At 39.6% G+C, this 18,054-nt stretch overlaps 1 protein-coding gene across 2 annotated transcripts in view; it reads left to right on the top strand.

Moving 5' to 3' along the window:
• The first annotated feature begins 1,842 nt into the window (after positions 1 to 1,842).
• SEC24B (SEC24 homolog B, COPII coat complex component) overlaps positions 1,843 to 18,054 on the top strand; it is a 43,586-nt gene continuing 27,374 nt past the window's right edge. For both annotated transcript variants that reach the window (XM_048943255.1, XM_048943254.1), the window contains exons 1-3: positions 1,843 to 2,083; positions 7,032 to 7,736; positions 13,590 to 13,775. In XM_048943255.1, the coding sequence (XP_048799212.1) occupies positions 1,963 to 2,083; positions 7,032 to 7,736; positions 13,590 to 13,775 (1,012 nt within the window). In that variant the 5' untranslated portion in view covers positions 1,843 to 1,962. The remainder of the gene's footprint in view (positions 2,084 to 7,031; positions 7,737 to 13,589; positions 13,776 to 18,054) is intronic.

Below are 18,054 nucleotides of genomic sequence, written 5' to 3'. Positions count from 1 at the left end.
GTTGGTTGCTGTTTTGCCTTATTTTTGCACAAGTAGGTAGAATTTGCATGGCCTTTTTCTCACTCCCTAGAAGCATGAAGAATTTGTGGTTTCTATAAGCTCGTTATTAAGCTAAGCAGAAGTGATAGTCTCAGTGAGACAGTTTGCATGTTATTTGCTATGTGATAGTATTTATTGCATGCATTAGTACTCAGTCCTTGCTAATGCATTTAGTTTAATTATAAATGAGCAAAAATAAAATTATTGGATTTGAGTTTACGGTAGACTTCCATTAGGGATTTTGTTCTAGCTGCTAATACATCTGGAATGAATAGCTTTAACCACTATGCAATTGTTTAGGGGGAAAAAAAGAAGAAATTGAATTACATGAAAGGATTGCAAAAGCATTCAAATCTATAGGGAAAATCCAGTTGTCCCTTTTTCTAGCATGATGTATTAGCACAATAATATATATCCCCTTATGCTTGATCAGACACTGAAATATTAAAGCAGTTACTGCAGTTTTTTGCCTAGATTGTGATATCAGATATGTTTATGGTCTCACAGTGTAATTAGGTACTTAGAGAAACAAGTCTTTGGAAAGGGAACACCTCTGTTAAAATACAGTTTTCCACATGCCAAAGCTCAGCAGTAGTATGATGAAGCACTCATGCATCTTTCAAAATGCTACTGAGAATGGAAAAACAAAGTAGCTGCCTTCATTTTTGAAGAATTTTGCTATGGTATATTTAATACAAATACTTTCTGGGGATGGAGGATGGTTTCTAGAGAACAGGACTGAGAACAGTGAATCTTGTTCACCCTATCACAGCAATGTAGCCTTGGGAGGATCTTCAAGAGTTTGTTTGAATCAAAGCTGGATGGCAATGGGGCTCTCCCTGCTTATGTCTAGCATGCTTAGAGCCTTTCAGCTATGGGAACATCGCACTGTTTCCATGTCACCCAAACTTCTAGTATCTGAAGGCAAAAGATTTTTAATAATCACCTGCTTTTTGATGCATTCTGAGCCCAATATTTCTTGCTATATGTCATTAAAATGTAGAAAGAAAACTATTTTCAGAGACAGTTTCAACATGGCTGGAGTTCTAATGTACTAGACACCTCTGCACAGTGTTCCAGGTGTGCAGGCTGAGCAACTTTCCAACTGCTTCAAATAGTTTCTCCAATATTTAAGGATGCCTTGCATTGCCTTGCACGCTTTCCCATTCCTGGAGGCACTGAGGTCCAGAGTGGATGGGGCTGTGGACAGCCTGATCTGGTGGAGGGGCAACCAGGGCAGGAGTGTGGGGCTGGGTGATCCTAAAGGTACCTTCAGTCTTAAACCGCTCTCTGATTCTGTGATTCTATGGCTTGAACAAGTAACAGGTCTGGATTAGAAGTTTAGCGTACTGGCAAAGTAATTAACCATCTAGTTAAGGGCAAACATGGATAATAAAACTAGTAGGAAAAACAGGGCACATGTGGGGGCTGAGTTGCCCAGCACTTGTAACAAGTAAAGGTGAGTCAGTGCTGTTGGCCTAAATCTTTAAGATGGCTACTGTGACCAGCAGAATGTAAGGCCCCCTTTGTAGCCCAAACACAAGAGCTTGAGTAGTGGCTGTGGCAGAGGCAGGTGGTTCAGTGTGTCACTGACTGTGGGGAGTGCGGAACTGGATGGAGCTCGATTGGCAGCAGCGTGCAGGGGAGGCTCACCAACGTGTTCAGTTTAGAAAACAGAGGCAATAGTTTCTACGGAGAAGGTTCGTCTCGCGGGGGCCGACCTTCAGCACACCGGCGGCAGGCGGGATCAGGGCGGCCGCGGCGCGCGGAGGCCCCACCAGGGAGCGCTGTGGGCGGAGGCGTGACCGGCCGGGAGCGGCGCTCGGGCCCGGGGTGTCCGCTGCCTTCCGCCCGCTGGTGTCCCCCGGCGGCGGTGGGAGCGGAGGAGTAGCGGCTCGGAGCGAGGAAGCGCCGCCAGAAGCCATGTCTGCGCCCACCGGGCTGCCGCCTCGGCCCGCTGGTGCCGTCGCCGCTTACCCGGGCGGGCCCGTTGGCTCTCGGGAGGCCGCGGCCCCTCAGAGCGCTGCGCCGCACTGCCAGAACGGTGAGAGGCCTGCGCGGGGCCTAGAGCGGCGGGCGGGGTGGGCCCGCGGGGGCTGCGGTGCTCGGGACGGGGTCGGGCGGGCTGCGGGACGGGGGGCTCCGGCGGGCCGCTCGTCGGGGCCTGCAGTCGAGCGGGGCTGACCCGGGCCGGGCCGAGCGCGTCTTTGCCGGGCTGGGGCCAAAACGCGGGGCGAACTTAAGAGGAGACGCGGAGTCTGCTGGGCTCGGGGAGCAGCGGTGGGGACGTGCGTTTCTTCTGCTCCTCTCGTGGTTAAATGTGTTCGAGTTCGTGGGGATATTTTTTTTTATTTTTAAGTCACTTATGTCATAATCCGGTTTTTTTGCGCTTTTTTTTTTTTTTTTTTTTTTTTTTTTTTGTGTGTGTGTGTGTGTACAGGCTTTGTTCTGCACAAGCTAGTGTGTGAGGTAACGACCTACAAAATTATGGCTTGTGAATGTGCCTCGTGTCTGAAGGGTTGCTGGGTGATAGGTTTTTCAAGTAGGCTTTGAGTAACTTGGCAGATCAGGCAGAAGGCAGCGTGATGAGTGACGAGGAAGGTAGTTAAATTGTATCCTTTGTATCCTGGGAGAAACCGCTGCTACAGATGCATTTGCCGACCTTTAATATTGTAATGCTGAGACTTGTTAAAATTATGTAGAAAACTCCATCCTCAATGGCTTTTAATAAAAGCACAATGTTGTGAGGACTCGGATACCTATCAGCAGTGAGCTGGAAGTGTTTCTTAGAAACAAATAGAAACCGACGTTGTTCATTCTCGTGTTTTTGTCCAAATGAAACAGCAATTTTAAATAACTCTCCGTAGTGCTTATTATTTTAATTAATTAGTTCCATGTTGTAGTCATCTTCTGTCGGTCAAATAAATGTGTTTGGTTTTTTAATTCTGAGAAGTTTATATTATTCAGTAATTGTTTCATCTTTATTGTGTAACTTGCTAACTACTCCTATTACCTTTGCTCCATGTATATATAGACCTCTGAATTTGTCACTTCATGTATTTTAGCACCAGCAGCCTGAAATTCCTAAATTAGTCTATGAGTCTTTTAAGTACTACTTTTCTGAAGTTACATAATGTAACACAAGACTTGAAGCTACTTTTTATAACTGTAATAGAAGGAATAGTGAGGGGGAATAGTAACAGAAGAAGACTGTACTAGAATTTTCTATTCTATCAAATAGAAACTGAATTTCACAAAGATTAATTTGGAATTCGATGTTACATTAGTTAAATGTAAATTACTTCAGTGAATGTAGTTAGTTCTATATTGGCTGTAAAACTGATGTTGTATGTCCTTGCAGGTGTTTGGAGTGTTCTTTGTGTTTTAATTTCATAACACCTGGATTTTTTCAGGTTAAGCTTTCGAAATTACTTGCAACTGATTAAAGCAGGGCTGATTTTTTTGCAGAAAGAAGCTCACTGCATGGACAGCAGTAGCAAAACGGATGATCCACTTTGTCTTTAATAGGATTTGCCCGATCGAGTAACCACATTGATTTGAGACATTTGGGGACATTGATTTTAGCAGAGCTTCAGGTTAAAAATGAAAAAAAACCAACCCCTACTTTATTATTTTTTTTCTTCTCAGCGTTTTCAATGTGATTCTATTATTAAATTCAGTGTTTAAAAAAGAAAGGATCGTGCTTGGCCTCTTGTTCTTCCATCAGGGGCTTTAAGATACAGTTCTTCCGCATGAAGTGTTGCAGGCTCAAAATTACTGTTGTAGTTTTGCAGGTGGCTTTATACATAACAGGAGAATGGCTCTGAATGTCAGCTTAAGAAAGTATTGCTTGTTAAATCAGTATGAAAAAGCAATGTATTTGTTCCAGTAGCCATTGTTGACAGCTTAATGTATTGACATTTCTAATGCTGAGTGGATGGCTATGCTGAATTCCCTTGCTTCTCTAGAAGATCTTTGTTTATTATTACCTGCAAGTAGTTGGTAAAAAAACAAACAAAAAACTCCAACAAACAAAACTACGTTTTGTATCTCTGCTAGTGTTTTGGGATTATCGGTTTAATTATCAGGTCGTTTAGCATTGTTTTGCATCCCTCTTCAGGTTTTTTAGGTAGTTACAATTGTATTGGAAGAAGGGCATAAAGATATGAAATTCCTGTATTTGTTGCAGAAATGGGAAACTGATGAATTCCATCACTGAGCTGCTGTAAGAGCCCAGCGGGACTCAGTGTGCTGGGTGGTGTGCTGGCTGTGAAGGACATGCAGAGCTGAACTAGGCAGGGCAGTGCTGCCCCTTGTCCCTCCTGTAAGAGACAGCCGAGGGAGCTGTGCTGCCTGCTCTCTGCAGGTGTGTAAAGAGATTGTAAAAGTTGCAGGAAACTTGGCTGGAAAGGCAGCTTGTGTTCGGAGTCTGTACATTACACATGCTTGGCAGAAGGCTGAATTATTCAGGTAAGAAAATGTATGTATGAAATACAAGCGAACAGCACTAGATAAGCAGACTAATTTTACTAGTTGACTTGACTTGGCTGTTGGTGCTAGTATAGCTGAGACAGTTTTTTGTTTTTCGTTTCTCTGAAAAAGTGCTAAGGCTTTTGGCATCTAGCTGTTAATGCACATGTGCTTACATGTTACAGTGTTATGAGGTACAGATTTGTCAATGGCAGGAGAGTTTCCCTGCTTGCTGTTGTAGAGATGGCATGTTAGCTGTACACTTGCAATGTGCAGGTAAGGCTTTCACTCCTCATACAGAATTTTCAAAAGGGAGTTGTCAGGTGTTTGGGGAGGAAGGTGCACTGCCTGAAGCACCAGGACAAGGACGTGCAATTATCCGGATTTCAAAATGACAGCAAAAGTATACCCAGATTTCCTGTGTTGAAAGTGGCTCAATTATCTAGTCATCATTAAAAGCTTCAGCTACTAATTGCGCTGCGAGTTACATTCTATTCATGTTCTTTATGATCAAATGAATATAAAGCTCATTTCAGATGATGGGGATAATCTTAAAATAACAGCATACTTTCAGAGGCTAAGGGTTTTGAAATCCAAAGGATCATAGATATCTTTCTCGAGTTTGTGGGATTTTCCTGTGTGCTCTTGTGTCGTTTTGTACTTGTAATAGCTGTTTCTGTTTACAAGTGTGAATAAAGATGACTTGGGCATTCTGTGGAATGTGGAAACTGGTATTTTGTACTGGTAATTCAATCACATCTGTGTTTTTTAAACTAGAGCTAGAGACTTCAAGGCTTTACAAGATGATTTGATATGCAACTGTTTATTTCAAGTGAGGTGCTCCTAAACCAGTTTCTAAATTATACCTGCACAGTTGATTTATTCAGCATACCACAACGCAGTAAAACAAATGCGTAGAATGTGCTTCTAGAACAGCTTTCCTTGCCACCTTAAGTAGCATACCTGCTGAAAGCAGAAAGCCTTCATGTAAATTATTTGTATATTTTTGAGTTTGCTTTGCTGTTCAAGTTCCTGTAAGCATAGTCTGTAGTTGTCAGTGGGTTACTAACTGGAAAATCATTCTATCTAAAGGAGGATAAAGTACAGAACATTGTAAGGTAGCTTCCACTTCGTGGTAACAGTGAATCAGAAGCGCACAACTACATACTCTTCAAAACTGTTTGTCATTTTGTTGTGTATTTAAAGCTCCAATGCTTTCTCCCCTAGGGCCTTCCTGTTTCTTTACCCAGCACTCTTACATTACTGTAGTTTGTTAGCTGCTTCTACTCAAGAGTTTTGGGTTATCATTTATGAAAAGGCATTTCTAATTTGATCAGAAAGTACTTTTGGATGTTATGTTCCTTGCTTACAGGATTCTGTTAACAAGTCATTATTACAGTTTCCCTGCAACTTAGTGGGAAAACACCTGGATGTTACTTTGACAGCGGTGACTTCAAATCTTCATTCTTCAAGAGAAGGATACATGGGAGAAGTAATACTTACATGTTGACACAGTGAAAATAAGGAGGCAATAAGATGAATTTCTGATTTCTTGTCTGCTGTTGAATGGCACCGTATGTCACAGTTCACCAAATGCTGGGAAATAACGTCGTGCAGTGTTATATAAGCAGCAGGGCATGGCAATTTTAAGAAAGGAAATAATCCAGGGAAATGCAGGCGTGGTTCACTAGAAAAACGGAAGTTAGGGCTTGGGAAAAGAAACTGAGAGAGACTTTGATATTTAGCATTGAACAATTTGAATAATAAGTAAATTTGGACCTACTTAATATTTGGTGTGTCACCATGAACCATTGCTGGATTGGTATGTAATTAATCTCTAATGCTGCAGAGCTGTTTGCTGGGACAGCTGAAACACTGATGTCAACACCTCCTCTACCTGATATAAGTACCAGGCAATAAACAGAGATGACTTGTCAGCTAGTCTATGTTTTCATAAAAATGATGGTTTCTGTAAATACAAAAAAAAAAAAAAAAAAAGTATTAAGGAAAAAAATAACTGCTCTGAGGCACTTTATCTTGATCACCATATTGGGGATTTATTGAGACAAGTAGCCATGTTCTTGTATATTAGCATATACATTTGGCTGCAGCTTTTTGTTTTCCATAGTCAGTTTCTTGAAGGCATATTGTTGTATTCAAATAGTGAAATACTGGTTTAGGGTTTGCTGTTGCTCATTATTTACTTAAATATTTTCTTAAAGTGATCAAAATACAAATGTGATACCTAGGGATTTTGAAGTGGAAGCACCTTTTTTTTTTTTTTTATAATGGAAGAGATCCATTTTTCTGGTACTTCTGTGTGTATGCAAATGATTTTAGATGTGGTATTTTACATGCATTGTACTTGGTTAATTCATTTTGTACTGCTGATGGACATTATCTTAAATGTGTGGAGAGAAAACGATGAAATGAATTGCTCTTTAGCTACAAAAAGCACAGAGTACATTCGCACTGCTAGCAGATGCACCTTTAATACATGAGATGCTTTCTCTTCATTTCAGGTCCCGTGCAGAGTCAAATGCAGTTCCCTGCTGGCTACGGCTCACATCCTCCGAACTACAGTGCACCCTCAGGACACTATTCCCAAGTGCCCAATAAAGCTGTTCCATCACCTTTGGATAATCAATATAGAGCCAGTTATCAATCTCCTTACTATTCAGCACCAGCACAAAATGTTATGACGCCACTCGTGGGAACCAATGTGTTGAATACACGGGAATCACAGCAGTTCTACAACAAAACTCCTCCCCGTACAGTGGGGTTGACTGAAGGACCTGTTCAAGGAGCAATACCATCTGGATCCTACTTGCATACAAGTGCTCAGCAGTCATATTCTGCATTTGGTGATCACTACAACACTTCAGTCAGCTCTTCAGTTGCATCTCAGGGATTTCCCCTTAATTCTGATCATTATGCCATGCCCGTGGTTTCTAGTGCCATGTATCCTAATGTTTCCTATCCTGCAGCTACTAGCAGCATGTATGGGCAGGCATTTACTTCTCAGAGCCTTCCTGCAGCTGGACAGTTCAAGGAGACAAATACATTTTCTAGCCAGAGTACATCAGTACCTCATTCACTTCAACAGCACGTTCCTGTGGGATATAACTCTACATTATCAACTATTTCATCTGCTCAGTCCTTTCAGGACAACCTCAGCAAGAATCTCACTGGATCCGTTGCTAAAGTAAACAACCAAGTAAACAGAGGTACGGTGTTATTTAAAGAATGCACCTGGGAAGTATCACAAATTCCATGCTTTAGTTGTTTTGTACTCGATCATTCTGTGAAATTCTATATTATAATTTTGAATTCTATCCTTACTGGTTCCGGAAGCTTTTCTCATTTGGTTACCACACTCCTCACAGTAACAGCTAATGCTATCACTGACATGCTTCTATTGAGAGAGACAGAAAAAAACACTTCTGGGGTAGTTTAAAGGTTATTTGTTGTTATTTATTCTTTAAGTAACTTAGAGGGGAAGTCTTTCTTGCTGTTTTGAAAGAGGGTGCAGTTTCTTAATTGCAAATACACTTTTTTCATTCGATGACTGGAGATTTTTTTTTGATGTTATGACTTAAGCTTGTTCTTCATCTTTTACCAAAGTGAACACATACGCACCCTCTCTCTTCACTTCAGAAACTTAAGTGGGTTTGGGGGCAATTAGCTTGGTTTTGTTTTCAAGAAGCATGTGACAGCTATTTAGGTGGTTGTAGCTGATTTTTTTTTTTTTTTTTTGTAAACAAAGATGTTATTTTAGCATTGATGTAGCAGTAGAGAATGAGGTGTGGAGAGTGCCAGCTGAAGGCAAGTGCACTCAGTCCTTGCTGGTAGCTTCAGCTTCTGCTGCTTCGTGAGAAAGGTGACTACAAATTCGTAGGGTAGGAAGTGTGGAAGGAATTTGATGTGTGTGAAGAGGGCCTACCTAATGAGACATTTTGCTCTCCCTCTGTATCTGAATTAAGTAAATAGTGTGTGGAAGAAAATTCTGATTGTTCTTCAATACTGGTAATGTTCTGACTTGATACAGTTCTGACTTGTAAGCTATGGAAGATGAATAGTTTTTGAATGAGATGGGTATTAGTGAGCTGTTGTTGAATGTTGCCTTCTTTATACCAGATATTTCAGATTATAGTTCAGCACCAAAATTGGTTTTGGAGTTGCTTGTAGCTGGGGCTTTCTAAGACCAAGGAACATGGTTTTGATGATGGTGAAGCTTTGAGCAGGAGCACCAGCTTAGCTTAAATCAAGTTCATCCAGTACGTGTCAGGGTTGTCTTCAGTTTCAGTGTTGTTTTGTTTTGTTTCCAAACTATGAGTGGTATCCTTCAGCTCAGTTTTGGGAGATGTGAGTTCTGCCTCTATGTGGTACTCTGTGCATGCTTACTCAGTATTTCAAAGCCAAAACAAAATACTGTTTCCCCCCTCCCTCCCCCCCCTCAAAAAAAAACTAAAGCAGGAAGGGGGAGGGCTTTATAAAGCTACTGAAAATAATGGTGTTTAAAGGTTAAGCATAAAAAGAATTATTTCAAGGACTAAAGGTTTAAAAGTACATCTGAAAATTGAATTATCTTCAGTATAGAACCAATAGCTGAACTTCATGAAACTCAAGTATCCTTCCAGGATACTGCAGTAGTTGTATGAAAATCATTTATTATTTGTTCAGTATCCTTCCAGAATATTGGGATTTGCAGTAGTCTTTTGAAAACTGTTATACATTCAGACTTTTCAGTTTAATTTATAGAAGTCTTTTGTTTAAACGCATATTAATTTGACTGACTTTTCTATTATTAGTTCATAGCTATTTTTGTAAAGAAGGACTGTATAATGGGTGAGACAGTGAAGCTGGCCAGACTGTGGAGCACATTATGAGCCATTGGTTGCTTGCTTTCTGAGCCGTTCAGTGCGCTTTAAGGGAGTGATTGAGGTTGTAGAATCACAGAATCCTTAGAGTTGGAAGGGGCCTTTAAAAGGTCATGTAGTCTAACTCCTCTGCATTGAGCAGGGATATACACAGCTGAATCAGGTTGCCCAGGGCTTGATCCAGCCTTGCCTTGAAAGTCTCCAGGGACAGTGCATCAACTGCATCTCTGGGCAACCAGAGTTCCAGTGCCTCAGCACACTTGCTGTAAAAGATTTTTTCCTTATATTCAACCTAAATCTACCCTCTTTAAGCTTGATATGTGATAAGTCCTCAAAGAACTAGTAGCAATGTCAAGTTTCCATTTCAAAGAGCTCTCTGCACAGTGAACTCTGTTGAGATTTGTTTGGAGCATAGCTGCTTTTCAGTCTGAACCATTTTTCAGGTTAAAACTCAACATAGAAGTGATTCTGTGTTTGCTGACTGGGAGAAAGCAAATTAAGGTAGCAACCATTAGCAGACTGGGGGGAAAGCAATCTGGATTACTGCCAACGTTGGCACGAAGTACTGTTTGAATAGCAGTTTTGGTGCAGTTTCACAGTAATTTAAAAAAAATCAAGCCTGAAATGACATGGTCCCACTCTTTCTGTGGTACTGATGCAAGTATTTGAGTACATTATAGGTAGCTGTAGGTGTTTCATCAGATTGAGTTGTCACATATAATTCCATTGGATACAGATGTAATTCCAGCTACCAAGTAGGATTCATGACCTACCAGCCTCTCATTTAATTTTACAGAATGACGTCATCAGTGAAGTCGGAATGTTGTTTTTTTGTTGTTTTCATTGGTTTCCTGGGTTTTTTGTTTGTTGTTGTTGTTGAAGTATAGAATTCCATATCTTTGGCTTAAAATATACTGAAAGCACTGATAGGTTGCCAGGTTAATGGCGGAGGCCAAACTCTTGTTTGGTCTTAGCATAATTGAGTTGCTTTTGGGGGCACTGAAATGCTTTCTGAATTTCTCTGCAGTTTTATTGTAATCGTATGAAGTACTTTTAAATAGAGAATTCCAAGTGTTGGCTGTCTTAAAAACAAAAAAAGTTGAAACTTGAAAATGACTTGCCAGTTTTTGTACATCTTTGGAAAGAGTACAACATGCTAGCAATCTAAGGAAATGATAAACAGTTCATAAAAGGAAATTTTCTGGAGAACAGCATGGAGGATGAAATATTCAGGAAGAAAACAGTGACAGAAATCAGTTTCAGTCTTTTCTGTGCAAAACTGCTTGAAAATTGCTTAAAATAAGCTAAAATTCCTAAGTGTTTTTATGACTGTTCATGCAAATAAATTTTGATTACTCTCTCCTATTGCTAGTTGGAGTACCAAGAAGACTTTTTGTCACTGTAATTTTTCATTCTGTATTCCTGCAGATACCACTATAAGTCTGTCTAGATCAGTGCTGTCCTATGTAAATAACACACTGTATTGCTCAGGGTTTTTGTCTTTCTAGGTCAGTAGCTTTCTTTATTGTGTTTCCAGCTTATCTCAGTTGAAATTCTGATTGTCTTGGTACTTTCCAGGCAGTGTGGATCTGAGTGTTTTGTCAGTCAGGATGCCCACATACTGGAGTCTCCTCCCATCATTGAGGGGAAAACTCCAAAGGGTGTATGGATGGGTTTCTTTGATTTATGGATCTTGTCTGCTGTGCTGTAATCATAGGCAGGCAGCTTGACCTGGAGACACTTGAATTTCTTGGCCTCATGCACGTCTTCCCCTTATGTCAGAGACGGATCTAAAGTCCTTGCTGCCTCACTTCTGTAGGAATGTTATAATCCTGTACAATGTTATAATCCTGTACAAGACTTTAGTCTTGTATATACAACACAGATGTTTTAATCTTGTATATTTATTAACAGCTGAGACGAGGAAAGTTGTGGAGATAGGATGCTGCAAGGAGATGGTAAATCTCTCCATAGAAATTAAATGCTAAGTTGAGGGGGGGGCGGAACAAACAAGATCATGGCGATAGCAGCTCAGAACAGATGGATCTCTAATCTCTTCTGAAAGCTTGATGGTACTACTGTGGTAAACTTTGTCAACTGCTACTTCAGTTCTCAAGTTGGAAATGAAAACTTGTGGTGATAGTGTATAGGAAAAATAACAGTTTACCTCCGATCCACACATTTCCAAAGATTGTTTCTGTAACATATCTTTTAACTGTACATCTCTGTTGGTGCAAGGCTTTTGTAACCAAGAATCATTCCTAATCATTTGGCATGAATAAAATGTTAGCATGCAAAAATAAAGGTTTGTAGGGAAGGGGGAAGTACAGAGAATGTTGTGTCACTGAGATGGGATTTTGTATTTGTTGCAGTGTGGTGAAGGTCTTCCTTGGTGGGAGCGTTGGTGGGCTAACCAGCATTGTCCTGGAAAAGCTAATAGGAAACTTAAGTGGGTAATCAGTCCAGCTTTGTCTCTGAAATATAGTACGCCATCCTGAACTGATCGGTGCTTGTGTTGCAAGACACAGTCTGGCTACCAGTCAAGAAAAAGAGAATATTGGTATATTGGTATATTCAGATAAGGATCTACATCATTTTGGATGAAATTTTTGGATGGCCTGTGGTTGAAAATAAGAATTTAGTATCTGGCAGGGGAGTATCGAATCTTCAGCTGGTTCAAGTGTAAACCAGTTTCAACTTAAAGCATGTGGCACTGTTAACATGTTGAGTGCTTTATGGCAGTGTTTGAAACTGTGAGCATTGCTTTATTGACTTGAAGTGTGGAAAGTACCAAAATGCCATGCAGAACTCTTGCTGCTAAAGCAAGGCAAGTATGCTACCATCACAGATCCTCCTAGGTCATCTCATTTATCTTGCTTGAGGAAGCTGTGTAGCTACCAAGGCATCATTTCTGCTGGAAGATGCTGGTGCTTCCAAGAGGAGTCCATGAGGCATTGTGTGGAAATGCAGGTTACAGGAAGTATATTTCAATACAAAATGCTGTGTGCGTGTGCTTTGGAGAAGAATGTTTTAATCTAGATTTTGGTAATTGTTGCAAAATACTACATACACTGCACACTATACTTAAAATCTGCATTATAAATAGAAGTGCCATTAAGATGGGAAAAAGTATGCTGCCAATTTTGAAGATGAGTAAGAAAAACAAGAGGGTCATTTTAAACCTCATTTGCTCCCCTATAGGAGGCAGGAGTTGTCAACTTTCTTTTCTTTTACTGGGGAAAAAGTCTAAGGTTGTATGTACTGCATTGTTATTTGTGCAGGGGAAGCAAAGCTAAAATTACACATGCATCATTCTCCGATTTCTGTACTGTAATACTCTGAAAATGTAAGCGTTTGAATTTTGTTTGTGCTTAATTTCTGTGTTGGTATGCTGAGTCATTGAGTTGGGGTCAAATCTTTTCTTATTCACGTTTTAAACAGTTTGGTCTGTCAGAGGTTTTTAAGAAGTAGTTGCTTTTAAAACAAATGATGATACAATGTTTTTGCGAATTTATAAACAAAGAGTGATTCTGTTTAACGCAAACTTAATTGAACTTATATTGTCCTTATCTGATAGAAATTTCAACTGGACTGTTGAATCTTTTAAAGCATTAATCTGATTTTTTTTTAAAAAAAAAAAGCAGATTATGTCTAGTCCAGATGTTTAAAACTTCAGAATTTCTGTGGAGTACTCAGGGCTGATTGAAGCAGATTGCTTAGAAATGGGTTTTGTAGCTGGGTAACCAATTGTACAATACCTGGAACCTGTGAGAGACAGGATCCTGGTCACACACAGATGACTTGCAAGTTTCCTCCTTGTGAGAGGGATATGGGTAGGGAGATAGCTAAGTGTTCCTCTTGCCTAGGAAGAGGAACCCCTGCAAACATTGTGTTTGGGAAATGGAATAAAAATGCATTCATTTATCTTCTGCTTAACCTTGGTTGCACTATCTAACATTTTTGCCGTTGGTTTTCAGAGCAGTCTGTTATTGTAATGGAGTCTTTTACAGTACAAACCTTTCATATTAAAGAAGATGACCATCTTTTTCATAAATTCTTGTGCGAAGGCATCTCTGTGAAGTACTATGTTGTTGCTGTGGTTGTGAAATCAACATTAAATATAATTGCTCGTATTGTGTATTTGCTTGCGTAAATACAAAAAAAAACAAAAGTGTTCCTACTTTCTGCTGTTGTTTTCAGGTGGCATTGATTCTTCGCAGCCCGTGCAGTCTGTGAGCCAGAGCGTTCAGCTTACCAAGCCTGGGGTTGGGGCACCTGCTTCCTCTGCTCTCATATCCTCAGTGAGGACACCGGCCCCAGGCCTTTCTTCACAGCCACAATCCTCACCCTCCATTACACAATCACCGGACTCAGCCCTTCAGGAAGGTACTAAAAGGGAATGGGGAATTGTAACACAGACCTCTGCCTTGTTCCACGTGTGGATTTGAATGCTGGAAGCTTCATTGCTCTTTTGCATTTGTCTCACTAGTGGACTTCTCCCATCTAGTCAAGCTCCTTTAGTGTTTGTGACACTCTGGTTCTGTCTGTTTTTTACTTTTCCCTCTTGTGTTTGATTTCCTCTGGTTATATATTGTCGCTGGCTTTGCCTGCCTTATTGTCACTCGCATGTCTCTTCCTTTCAAAGCATTTCACTTAGTTCCATTAAAGAGTTGTTCACAATCCTGATATCCTAGAAGAGAGGCTTAAAAGTATCTTTTGTAATCAATCTGTTGCAAAATCAGATATAAACTAGCAATAGTGTAGCTGTTTTCGTGAAACCTGCTGCAAGCTCCTGTGGAAAGCTACTGCAGGAGTTCTGTGGGAGAACAGAGAGGCCCTTAAGTAAGGTTCTTCCTATTCTCATGTTGGTGACATCTTGATAAAGAGTGGGTCCTCAGCCTTCTGCCTTGCTGATGGAGCCACAGTGTTTTGAGTTGCCTTTTAGGCTGTTTAATATCTATGTTCCTACTATTCTTAATCTAATGTATTGCAGTGTTTTATTTCTTGCTGTGTAATTTCAGAATTTTAAATCCTTATGGAAAAATAACTCATTGTGCAGAGTGGAAGTAGATGCCGGTTTTATTCAGAACAGGGTGATATAGTTAGCCTTCAAAATAATTCTCAAAACTATAGGGTTCGGCAATCACAGCGTGCTTTTCATTTCTAACTTTAAGAGTACTGACATCCATGTGTAAACTTCTCCTTCTCTTCCATTTCTTCCTTTTTGCCTATGCAGTGAGGAACATAAAGAAATAATTTCTGTGAAGAAGATGGAATCGATTCACAAAGATAATTATTCATTGCTACTAAGTGCTACATACAGTGTACTGTTTCCAGGAAAATAACTCAGAGCTGTGCTTGATTCTTGCACAGTTCTGTAGATTGCTTTGGTACTGGGTAGAATTTAGTTGTACTGCAGTTGTGTTTGCTAGGAAAAAAAAAACAACACTGCTTCTAAAGAAACAGCATGACCCTGTTGCAGATGAGAAAAAGGACTTAGTTGTTTAATTTTGCTTGCCTTAATGTGCTATGTATATATAGCAGATAATCTATCTATCTATATATGTATACGTTTTCTGCCGTGATTCCTAAGTAATGTATCACATGTTCATGTGGAATTAAATGCGGATCACTGTGGTCACTGCTGAGCTCTGCACTAAATTCAAAATCATATATGTAAGTTAAGGTTTGTGCAGTTTGTAGCTGGATGAGCACTCTTCACAACCAGTGCTGTGCTTGTACATATAACAAGAATATGTAGCTAAGTCATCGGGTGCTTGCAATGAGCTAATTGTATTTACATTATTGTAATCAGTAATTTATCTGTCTCTCATCAAATGCAAATTTCTACTTTTTTGTAAGTATTAGAAGACTTTGTAAACATTTTTCAACCAGTTTCTGTTGTAGGAGTCTGAAATACATAATGTATTCTTGGAATACCTTTTTAGCACCGGTTAAGTGTGATAACTTCTGTAGAAATTTATCTACCGAAGAAATTGAACATATCTTCTGAATATTTCTCTGGGTTCTTAGAAATTCACACATGTTTCTCATACAGTGATGAAATGGACTGATTTTTATCCTAACAGTAGCGTTGTCTACATGGGAATGTTCTGGAAATAAGATTTGCATTCGTTCAAGTCTTAAGTGTCTTTGTTTTAAGCCCTTGTGCGGGCATTCTTATGTAGCATTTAAATATGGCAATTGCTTAGTTGGGTAAGTTCTTCCAGGGGGGTGAAAAAAAACACCTGAAATGTATTCAAGCCTTTTTCGTCTTAAATGTCCATACAGATGTAATGCAGATAAAATAATCTTCTTGGAAATGGCATCCTAGAGATGGACTTTTGTGTGCATGTATCCTGTCTGGATGTTTATTATATGCTCTCTTATGTTCTGTGTTGTTGAGAGGAACTGATAAGTAACTGAAAATAATACAAAGCTAAGATAAAGAAGAGAGTTCACTTAGTAAAAATTACTATTTGCAGTATTACAGTGTTCTTATCCTCATAGCATGTGCATTGAAAATATGAGGCTTATGCAACTGAAGACCTTTAAAATATAGTCTATTTTTGCATGTCCTTATTTCATTTTCATTCTTGGTGAGGCCTCTATTATGAAACTTAACCTACATAAGCGTACAGTTTGTTTTAAAGTCTTTTATTATATGAGTGGTTGTTATTTAAAATATCTAGATAGTTGGCTTATTTCACAGACAGATGATTTCTTAGTATAGTTTAGCACTTTCCTTCCTTTTTTAAGCAAGGAATTTTTAGGACTGGAAGACTTTAACAAATTATTGGCTACGTAGACGGCACTAAGCACAATGATTAGTTATGATCACACTTGAATTGCTGTGTCAGCCACCCATGCCTGTCCCTCAGTTGCCTTCTCCCATGTGCTGGCCTACTGGCTGTGCCATTGCCCTGTGAACTGAAGTGAGGGGTTTCTGCATCTGAGATTGACTTTTTAAATGGAGTTATTTTTCAACCAGATCAGATGATGGATTTGTTTGCGTCAGTGAACAGTTGTGCTGGTAGAACACAGCAGTATCCTAAAGGCAGAAATTTGTACTACTGCTGGCAACAAAAATAATGTTCCGAGCTGGTAAGGTGAGAGTTCAGCTAGGCCTGCTTCCAGACTTCATAATGACCTCATAATTTCTCATTACTAAATTACTGTCATTCACATATTTTCATTTATCTTCAGTGTTCTTTCTGAACCACGTGTTGTCTTTGTGTATGAACCAGTGACAGGAAAAGGAACAGTTCTAGAAGTATGAGTGTATTCACTTGGTTTTTTTTTTCCCAGCATTTTATAAAGATTCCAAAGGGGGCATAGTAGAATAACTGATTCATTCCTTTCCTTTCATTTGTTCGTGCTTGGAATTTTTGCATTGGTGTGCCCTTTTCAGGTGGATCTACTTTCCATCCTCCTCTGTCTGTGATATTTGTTAGGAATCTGTCTTTGCACTCACATGCTGTGCTGAGCTTTTGTTGTGACCTCTGTTTCTGTCACACTTCGTAACTTGTCTCGTTACCAATCTCTGTTCTGATTTTTTACTTATTACTTGCATGTCGGTGATCTTAAGTTGATTTTTCTCCTTCACCATGATTTAATTGTTGTCTTATTCATCAGGATTTCTCCTGTGCCTGAGAGAATGACGTGGTCTCTTCAGCTGTATTCTCTTTTGGGGCAAAGAAGGTTTTTGTTTGTTTGTTTGTTTGTTTTTTGTATCATTATCAAGTGCATCTGGTAGCCTTCACAGGAGATGAGGAGAGGAAACAGTGGTGCTAACTGTACAGAGAAACTAAAACATTATACTGTGGTTGTCTTCACTGCTTCCTAGTTATTGAGGAAAAACTCGATTGGAGTTATAAGATTGTGATGTGCTAAATGAAGGGAAATAATGTCAGTCACTTTGTGCACTAAACTCTGTGTGGAAGGTACAGCTTCCCAAGAATGCTATGATACACCTTTGCTCTGTTTTCTTTTTACACTCATTGTGCATAGATGCCCTTCGCCTTGACTCTTGTTTTCCTTTAGTGAAATTGAAGCAGTGCTTTGAGACTGCTTACATGAGGAAAAAAAAAAAAAGAAAAGAAGAGAAAAAAGGCATGTACCTGATATTTTAATTAAAATAAAGGTTGATGTAGTAGGTTTCAGTTTGCAGTTGGGGTTAATAAATACTGTGATGGTTTCAGATTGTTTAAGTTGTCATGTCAAGTTGTCATGAAGCCATGTCAGTTTTGTAGTGCTATGTAGTGTGAAGATAAAAAACAGTCCAGTGTAATGGTGACATTGTTTCTGTGGGGAGTGAAATGCTAAACTCCTGAGTTTGGAAGATTTAGATTTCGCTGTAGTGGTCAACCAGATTGCTGGGAGGGGAAATTATGTTTCTTCTTGGTGTGTCTCTTTCTGGCTGCAAGCCTGTTTCAAAAACTGTCCTAACCCTGTTCCACAGCAAAGGAAATTTAAGAGTTCTTGGAAATGTTTAGACTTAATTAGTAACATTGTGTATTCATTATAAAATACTGCAGCATGCTTTACTCTTTTTAAAGTGATACGTGCATGTGCTGTTTTTGTGTATTGTTCACATATGTTTGTTTTAAATATCGTACGTGTCTGGTTTGGAGTTGTCTATGAGTTGTCATCAGATCTTAAACGT

Source organism: Lagopus muta, chromosome 4 (genome assembly GCF_023343835.1).
Source record: "Lagopus muta isolate bLagMut1 chromosome 4, bLagMut1 primary, whole genome shotgun sequence".
Taxonomy (NCBI): Eukaryota; Metazoa; Chordata; class Aves; order Galliformes; family Phasianidae; genus Lagopus; species Lagopus muta.
This window is presented reverse-complemented; position numbering and strand designations above follow the sequence as displayed.